At 35.8% G+C, this 9,964-nt stretch overlaps 1 protein-coding gene across 2 annotated transcripts in view; it reads left to right on the top strand.

Annotated features, from left to right (window-relative positions):
• Positions 1-1,419: 1,419 nt before the first annotated feature.
• ube2f (ubiquitin-conjugating enzyme E2F (putative)) overlaps positions 1,420-9,964 on the top strand; it is a 40,622-nt gene continuing 32,077 nt past the window's right edge. For both annotated transcript variants that reach the window (XR_003596316.1, XM_028024061.1), the window contains exons 1-3: positions 1,420-1,668; positions 6,801-6,967; positions 8,934-8,963. Coding sequence is in view for 1 of the 2 variants with exons in the window: in XM_028024061.1 (XP_027879862.1) it covers positions 6,853-6,967; positions 8,934-8,963 (145 nt within the window). In the remaining variant the exon portion in view is untranslated. The remainder of the gene's footprint in view (positions 1,669-6,800; positions 6,968-8,933; positions 8,964-9,964) is intronic.

The following is a 9,964-nucleotide window of genomic DNA, read 5'->3' as shown; positions in this document are numbered from 1 at the left end:
GTGTTTAATATTAAATAATAAATATTACATAAAAATAATATTAATAAAAGTAATAATTAATACTAAAATATAGCCCATTTTTGCAAATTGCTGCAGTGTGTTGGCTGATGTTGAAGAAATTGTCCAAGATTCTTCCTAATGTTAACAGAGCTCTCTGCAATTACTGGCAGCCTTAATAAAAATGTGTAAAGCACCTTACATTTTATTAATCTTTTACTGCTGTAGCATAATGTCACACTGAAAAAAACTCCAACCTTTAATTTAAATAGATTTTTTGTTGATGTTAACAGCAGGGTTTCCAATAATTGTGAAGGGTTTTTCAGGAAGCACATCATAGGAGAATCTTGATCTTCTTTATTCTTACTTTACTGATTAAATCAAGTAGAGCAACATGAGAAACATTGTCTTCACCTTACCAAAGTAAAATTTGACTGAGCACTGTTTCAGCCGAGGTAATAGTGATGATAACAGGTCTGTGTCCCTGGAACATTTTGGCAATAAATCCTTGTTAAATAACCAATACTCCAAATCAGCACAAAGCAACAAACTAAGTCCACCCTTTAACTATCACAACTGAAATGCTCTCACCTCGACATTGTCTTCACTCTATTGATTTGGACTTCGATTTCACCCTCAGCATCCCCAGGTGAGAGGCAGACTAGCATTTCATTTGTAATATACACTCTCTGTACTCGTTTCCCCTCACCTTTATTACTCTATGTGGCAAAAGACCCACTTGTCTCAAAAGTGACAGAAATATGTGTGATGAACAAAGTGGACACTTTACTTATGTTTTTGCTACAGTAAACAGTTCAAATCTAAAATGTGTGCATTATATCACGTTAAGTTTGTTATGGGGCAAATACAGGCAGGAGTAAGGCAGTCTCAAAATAAAAGGGCCACTGTTTAATGAATAAATACAGAAGCGAACAGGGAGGGAACAGGTTAGGTGGTTTTCCTTTTGCAATGTGTTTCTCTAGCTCTTAGTGTCATATTTTAGCTGAATACAAATCATGCTGCACAATATATTTACTCTACATACATAACATCTCTGTGACAAAGATTTTACATATTCAGCATACTTTACCATTTTCAAATGTATATACGTAATTTTCATTAATACACAATTATACATTGTTATACAACTTTTGTATATATTTTTTATTGATCTGACGGTATATGTCTATCTTAAATGTCTTTTTTCTTTAGCTGTAAGCAGAAAATCATATTTATCAGAAATAAAGATTTGAAATATGTAAGATAATCTGTATAGTTCGTTTCATATAGTTAAATTAGTTACTTAAATAAATGAACTTTTCAAAAATGTTCTCATTCATTAAATATGACAGTATATAATTTGATTACAGACAATTTGGAAGTTCGAGAGAAGCGGAACTATTTATTCTTCTCTCTGTGTCCACACGGACAAAAACAACAAGAACAGACATTCGCTGCTCTTCCGTTGCCCATGACACCGGAGCGAAGTTCTGACAGCTGATTTCCAAACCGGTTTCCGACACTTTCAGAACCCCAGGTCCCGGTTTTTGGCTCGTTTCCCATTTGGAGGTGTTTGCTGCTTCCCAGCTGCGGGGTTCCTGACGGCGGGTTTACCGGGATACAGCGGCTGATTATGGTGTAGCACGGAACGTTAGCTCGGAGAGACGGAAGGTACCAACACAAAGCTTAGACAAAACCCTCTCAGGCTTCAGATACAGGCAAAGTTCTTCTTTAAAACAGGACATATTTTTGTCTGTGTGAGTGTGACGGGTTTTCTGTAATCTGTGTAATCCGCCGTGTCTGTATGAGAGATTATTACAGTGTTAGCGAAGTGTTATTACGCTAATTTAAAGGAAGTGTTTTGAAATTAGATGAGGGATTTTAAGTTATATTATTGTCCTGCTTCCGAGATCCTTTCAGCAAAACAATAGGTGTTTCTCTGGGCTCTTCTCTTTGTTTCAAGGATATTGGACATACGCAGCTTTCATTAAACTACCTAAAACTACCTAAAATAAACCAATTAAGAATTATAGGACCATATCATAAAATTTGACCTACTAGAATATGTAGCATGCAGTAGAAATAAACAGTTCTGGTGAAAAAATACAACAACAACAAAAAATAATAACAAACAAAAAGAAAACTTGATTCTTAAGACCTTGTGAAAACTTCTTTGAAATACATTAAGTAAACATTAGTGATGAACAACAGGTTCTGCAGCATCACAGAACAATATCATTTGCAAATATCATTTACTGTTCACCCTTATACCCAGTGGGGTTGAGAGGGGTGCCAGTGCCTATCTCCAGCGAACGCTCCGGGCGAGAGGCGGGGTACACCCTGGACCCTGGACAGGTCGCCAGTCTGTCGCAGCGCAACATAGAGACAGGCAGGACAAACAACCATGCACACACACTCACACCTAAGGAGAATTTAGAGAGACCAATTAACCTGACAGTCATGTTTTTGGACTGTGGGAGGAAGCCGGAGTACCTGGAGAGAACCCACGCATGCACAGAGAGAACATGCAAAATCCGTGCGGAAAGACCCTGGGCTGGGAATCGAACCCAGGACCTTGTTGCTGCAATGCAACAGTGCTACCAACTGTGCCACTGTGCAGCCCCTTGTGTTAAATATTCTTTAGAAATTAACATAATTTTTAGATCTTTGAGAGGGTGTACTTTCATTAACATGCTGTTATTATTATGTTTGTTGAAAATGGTCACACAATGACAAGATTATCATTTATCGCAATAATCTTTTGACAATTTGTCATCCAGCAAAATTTATTATTGTGACAGGCCTAGAAGTATTGCAACATTATAGGATAGCTTTACTCTCCAGACTTGTAATGTGTGTGCTACCAACATTTCCTCACTGTTTTCTACCTTATTATTTGTAATCACTAACTCCACCGCTCTAGTTGATCCTTAGCATCTTTTTTGTGCTTTAAGTAAGTGATAGTTCATCCAACTGGCCGAATGTAGTATTGGAATCCAGAGAAATGTCGTTTTTAAAAATTGTTTTAAGTGATAAATGGATGACTCAGAGGTGTTGAAGTGAGGTTTTGTTAGGAGGTTATAAGTGGTTCATATATTATCTGCTGTTGTGTATAGCTTTCTCGGCATCTCGGTAAGTCAGATTAGCTTGTCCTGGTGGGAGAAAGTAAAGGCTTGTTTAAGAGGACCTAAAACCAAGGCAGACCTCTACTGTCTTAAAGCAACTACAATTTCAAAAGCATTAAAAACTTCTTTTATTCATCAGTTTTCACACTTCCTTGCTCTTGTGTTCATTTACTGCCCTTTTTGGGAGCTCTGTTTTTATTCGTTTCATTTCCTGTTTCACACAGGAAGATCACTGGTAGCACACCTCCTTCTCCTCAGATTTCCTGTGTAAATAATCATCAGGTTCTTAAATAACTGGTGATTTAACTCTTTGAAAGAACAGTTTCAATGAGTTAAAAACCTGGTAGGCTTTGATCTTGGACCCTGGACCTGAGACCAACTGACCTGGATTCATCCCAATTCAAGAACCTTTTAGAGTTATAGATATAAATATTAACTGCAGCCACACTGTAAAATCCACTTAAGGTATAGTTTTATGACACTAGCCTAGTATCGTAAGAAAATTTCCATATATTTAATAACAAGTATTTTTCACATTGATCTATCCAGATAATAGTACATTTAGAGTAAATAAACTTTGCAATACTACACAGCTTCAAGCCGTGACAGTCTTTGCTGAGTTTAAAGATGAATTTTTCAAGCTTTTCACTTGACCTTCATAAAAATTAATTGCGTTTTGATCAAGATTAAATATTTTATTTGTAAGATTTGTTAGTACAGATTTTTAGTTCCCTCAAAGATGGCATCTTTATCTCTTCTGGATTCTATTTACTGTTTTTTATGCCAGTCAAGCTGCAGTCATTACCATTATTACTATATCCATGTCTGTAAATATGAAGATAGTTAATGATATGGTCTGGACCGATGAAGAATCACAGCCCAAACTTAGACAGCCATTTAGAAACTTGGAGCTTGACCAAATATTTTAAATATCACAGGAATTGGAAGCTATACAAAGAAATATGTTAGCTTGTTTCAGTTTTTAGCTGCTTGGAAACATTGTTGCACAAACTTGTTGTTACCCCCTGCAGCAGTTTGACCAACAGCCAAGGTAGTGTGTGTTAGGGAAACATGTCACAGTGGTGAGTGACAGCCGAGGCAGGTGGGCTTTGACTTGGTCTCAGTGACACACATTTCATGGCCTCACTGTCAACTGATAGCTTCACTTTGCTTCTCCCTGCACAGATTACTGTAAATACCCCCACCCATTAATTAGAGCTTCACACACCAAGTAGCTGCATGACATTTAATATTCTGGGAAGAACGTACAGTGCTTTGTATAAGCAAACACACCACTTAAGTATCAGTAATGGGTAAATGGGATATGAAGCACTCCCTGTTTTTACAAATAAAAATCTGACTTTTTGACTTTGTGAGACAACCTCTTGCTGCAGTTACGACTGCAAGGCGTTTGGGTTTGATTTGTACCCGTTTTGCTGATGTAGAGACTGAAATGTTTCCTCATTGTACGTCAAACTCAGCCGGGTTGGAAGGAGTGTCTGTGAACGTTGATTTTTCAAGTCTTGCCATAGATTCTCAAATGGGTTTATGTCTGGATTTGTACCGGGCCATTGTAATATACAAAGCTCTGGAAAAAATTAAGGAACCACTTAAAATTCTTAGTTTCTTTGATTTTACGTTGTATAGATATATGTTTGAGTAATATGAACATTGTTCTTTTATTCTATGAACTACTAACAACATGTCTCCTAAATTTCAAGCAAAAATTTAGTATTTATATGCAGAAAATGAGAAATGGTCAAAATAACAAAAAATACATGGATTAAAACAACAATATCAATGTTTTAACTCAAGAAGAGTTCAGAAATCAATATTTGGTGGAATAACCATGAGGTTTTCAATGGGGTTCAGTGCAGTGGTCTCTTCATTTTTTCCAGAGGTATATTTGCTTCGATTGAAACTCTTCCATTGTACTGTAGCTCTGACTTTATGTTTCGGGTCGTTGAGGAACTTCCACCCCATCCTCTAACCGCTTTTCTTCAAGGATTGTCCTGTATTTATCTCCATCATCAACTCTGACCGGCTTTCCCGTCGCTGCTGTTGAAAAGCTGACCCATTATTTTAATTGTACTGAACAGCTGAGCCTTTTGTTTATTACTTACTTTGGAAAGGAAGCATTGGAAAGTTACAACTGTCCGCCATTGATCTTCTTGTTCACAGTAGGAGGTTTTCTGAGTTTATATAATTAAGATTTACTTACCCATCTACTTTTGATTGGCTGATTTAACATGGCGAATTGTTGCCAGAAAGTTTGTACCTGAAGATCTATTGTACAAACCTGTTGTACAATAGATCTGCATTACACAAATATGGATGTGTACAATATGGATTGTGTGGACTCAGTGGTTGGGGTGTGATTCTGACACACCTTTGTTCAGCCTGTGTGAAACACAAAAGGGAAGTGTCACTGGGTAAATTGGTACATCTGTATTGTAGCTGATACTCTGAGACCGCTGTATGATAACGGCTGGAGAAACAGTCTTAATCTCCTCTGAGTTTTTATCTTTATTGCTTCCAGAAACAACAGACAGGTTTTAAGAGAACATGTAGACAGTTACAGAAGATGTTTAATCTTCACTTCTTAATATTCAGGCAGCAGTTATGCAAGAATTGTGACATTTATGTTTTTTAAAACTGTGAAACTTTTTTTAAAACTGCTTATTCATCTTAAGCTACCTCTTCAATTAGAAATTGTGCTCCTGTTGCACCAGGTGTCTGCATACATACTGAGTTTGTATTTTCTTCTGACTTAAACAGAAGCCGAACCCACACTTTCCCCTGCTATTCTTACCAGTGGCACATTGAGCTGCAGACTTTGTTACAGTTTCTCTTCTTTGTTGGCAAATTAGCAGCTTTGTCAGCATATCTGCTAAAGAGCAGCCTGTGTTCACATCATACCCTGCAGGACCGCTGGAGGCAGAGAAACTGATAGAATTCACAACTAGATGCAAGAAAATGAAGAATCTTAACAACTAGTTTTGAATCTGTTACTTCCCAAAAGGGACTGTAATGGCAAATCAGAAAATTCATGATGCATTTGAGGAAGAAGTTGTTAAAACTTATCATGCGTCAAGTAAAACGGAAAGAAGTCTTTTCCCTTCAGAGCGTGACGTTACGCCTCAGAGAGTGAGTGCTGCAGAAGGAAAAGAACAATTCACAGAAACTTCTTGTTCCCTTGTACTTGCAACCTCTCTCACACTGAAAAAAATTTAGAAAAATCTTTTTTAAACTTCTTCAGTGCGAGAAATAGGGTGACGCAACCAGTTATTACATTTAAGGGCAATTATTTTTGTTACATTGAGCGGAAATGGCTTGCATTCTGATTCAGAAAATACATTTTCTTATTTTTTCAAGTGTGACAACAACAACATCAAAGAAATTTTTAAGAGGACAGATACTTTTCTACAACTCTACTCTATATGTATAATTTCCAACTGGAAAAAAAACAGGCAAAACTACCCTTTTGTGATTATTGAGCCCATTTTAATTTATAATGTGATTAATTAATTTATTGTGTATTGCGACAGGCCTATTTTCAACATCAAGTCAGTTTTTGTTGAACTAATTAATCATCTATCAGATTATGACTTTTCTTTACCTTTAATTATATATACAATAAAATGGACCGTTGTGTGTTTTGATTTGTTCTATCTGTAGACATCTAAGCAGCGGACGCAGAGTGGTGTAGAGCAGACGGAGCAGCTTAGCCATGCTTACACTGGCCAGCAAGTTGAAGAAGGACGATGGAGGAAAGACAGGCCGTGCCTCTGGAGCCTCTGACTCCACCCACAGGGTCTCCATCAGAGACCGCCTTCTCACCAAAGGTGGCCACAACTCTTCTGTTTCTTGTTGCTTAACCTACAGTCGGTCTATATTAGAGGAGCGGCTCTCACTTTGACAGCAAAGAAAGACTGTCTTCTCCTTTTTAACTCCTTAGCAGAAGCTACCTGCTTGTGCTAAGGAGCTTCCAAACTTCCAAATATACTTAGAAATAAACAGGTATATTTTGGACAAACCTAACCTGAAGTCACAACAGAGATATTGGCCTTTCAAAATTTTAAAGAGCCAGTTTCTTCCATCTTAAAACCTCTGCTGAAATGAAGCATTTTTTTAAACTGATTTTAGTAAAGGGATTCACTTTTTTTTTAATGAGTTTTGACTACAAATTGTTAATAATAAAACACAAGAGATTGGACATATCTGTTCGAAGTATTCATATTTATGTTGTTTTTTTATTTTTATGTTTTATTTTTGCTTTTGTCTTTTCATTGGGTTTTAAAATTTTACCTTATGCTCTCAAGAAATGCTCTCAAGAAACAATAAAATAACCAATAACCTTTCAGCAAGTTTATCTGGCTACAGTAAAACCACAAACAAAACCACACTTAAAAGGGGTTTAATTGTTCCTGATCATCATAAATAATATGCTTGCTGACTGTTTTGTCTGTTATTGCAGTTTTTTTTATTTTTATGGGCTCAGCTCAATAAGCTTCTTATCTCTTGAAGTGACTCTTTTATTATAATTATGTTTCCTTTTCTACTTATACCCTTTACCTGCTCTATGCATTAGCCTATACATTCACTTGTAAATCAGTGATTACTGTAAGAAGTAACGTCATACAGGTTCTAAGGGCTTTCAGTAAAGGATTTAGATTTTGTTGCCTAAAAATTTTAAATTGTTTCAATGAAGTAACACCTGTTCTTCCAGAAGTAAAACATAGACTTGAGATGTAAATTGAATAAATAACATTTGATTTAATTTAATTTAAATTTTTTAAATAAGTGAATAGAATTAGTAAATAATTAATCAAGGAAATAAATAAAACAATATTTGTTTCTTTAAGTAAAGAAGATCTCTACATATATTTGTAAGTTAATATGTAAATAAATAGACATTTTACTAAATAAGTGAGTAAATAATAAAAATTAAATGAATAAATACTTTATTTTGAAGAAATATATTTATGTCTTATTGGAAAGTGTATGACGTTTTTGTTATTAGAAAGTTTATCACAGATGACTGTAGTTTATAAACAAATGTATAATTTCAATGTCTGCTGCATATTGCTAGCTTCATTAGGTGAAACAATAGCTCTCTGCTGGGGAGCTGTTAATTAGCTTTCTCCTGTAGGTGGGAGGAAGAGAAATAAAAAAAAGAAGAGCAAACCAAAAAATATTTTCCACTGAGAATCAATTTAATTAGATTTATTCATAATAGTTGTACTTTTATGAATAAAAATAGACACATCTTATCAAATGACAACAACAGCATATAGGGCCCAGAGAAACAAAGATTCTTTTTTCCTTTAGTGGCTGAAAATATGTTTAACAAAACAGAACCTAATAACCAGAGCCAGCATCAGCAAATCAACTCTCTGCAGTTTTCCTGCTTTTCATCCTTTTTTTCTGCTCATACTTTCATCTTTTGCACCAGTCAGTTTTTTTTCCCACTAAAACATTATGCTGCATGCAAGACATTTTTTTCCTTTCTTATTCAGTTCCCACATTTGATATTATGTGGAAAAACTTTGTTTATGAACCAGAAGAGTGGGAGTATTAGTTCTCTGTGCTGTTGGCCTAATTACACACCGTTCCAAGCACTTTGAATCTTCAGGAACCGCAACACACAAAGGAATAATCCCCATCAAGCTCAACAGAGAGATGGTTATAGAAAGAGACGCTCCACATCTGTTTATTTTAAATCAAATGTACCCACTGAGGATCTACTCACAGATCCAGAATGTTTAACTTGTTTTGTTCTAACTCATTGTTCTTATTTTGTCCCAACAGAAGTTGCAGAACTTGAAGCCAATCTCCCTAGTAAGTGTGCCACATATTTTACCGCTCCACATTCTGCCTAAGGCAGAGTCACTGAAACTGAGAGCAGAATAAAAACATCATCAATTCTTTCTGAGTTAAGGGACATGGCTGTCAGAGCTCACATATGCTCTTCATCTTTACTTTAATACTTTGAGATGGGAGTCACCTTTTACTTGAACTGATGCTTTTTGGAATCTTGGGAAATCTACTGTAAACTTATTGCATTCAACATGATTTCTTTCAAAAGACTGATGTTCTTCATTTCTGCACAGCAACTGCCCTCGGCACTTTAATCCTTAATGAATACAGAACTAAATTAATAGCGTCAAGATGTGGACAGTAAGTCTGTAGGGACTTATTACTTTCTATGGTATCCTAAAATACCATAGTAAAAGAATAATTTATTATCTGACATGTTACATGAGTCAACTGGCTTAAACTAAATGATAACGAGGTATAATGCACAGTTTCAGTATATTTTATACAATTAGATTAAATTATACAGAATATTTGTGCAATTTTTCTGGAATATTGATCTCTGTGATACAGGAAAATACTTAGAGCTGAAACCAGAATTTCACCTACACCAAATAAAAAGACACTTACACCCTTTTTCACTGTCTGAAGTTAAATCAGACCAAACTTCTCTTGTTTAGGTCAGTTAGAATTACTGAGAGTAATTGGTTAAATAGTTTGGTACTAACTGGTTTGTTTAGAGGTACAAAATGTAAGTAGCAAGAGAAGAAAATGACAGTTTTACTATGAATTGGGGTTGAAGTGACCCTGGGGTGGTAAAACATGCTGAGTCTCTTTGACATTCAAGGATTCATGGCCCTACTCTGACTCCATCTCAAAACTGTGCCCCAGTAAAAACATTTAGCCTTTTTGAGTTATGACGGGTTATTAATGGCGAACACTCTTTTTCTTCAATCTTTTTTGGAATAAAGTAGTGGTTCAGCTTTGTGTTTATCCATTTTCATGATGGCACCCATAACAGTTCA

The sequence above is a fragment of the Xiphophorus couchianus genome, chromosome 7, assembly GCF_001444195.1.
Source record: "Xiphophorus couchianus chromosome 7, X_couchianus-1.0, whole genome shotgun sequence".
Classification (NCBI taxonomy): Eukaryota; Metazoa; Chordata; class Actinopteri; order Cyprinodontiformes; family Poeciliidae; genus Xiphophorus; species Xiphophorus couchianus.
Note: the sequence above shows the minus strand (reverse complement) of the source record. Positions and strands in the feature narration are given on the sequence as shown.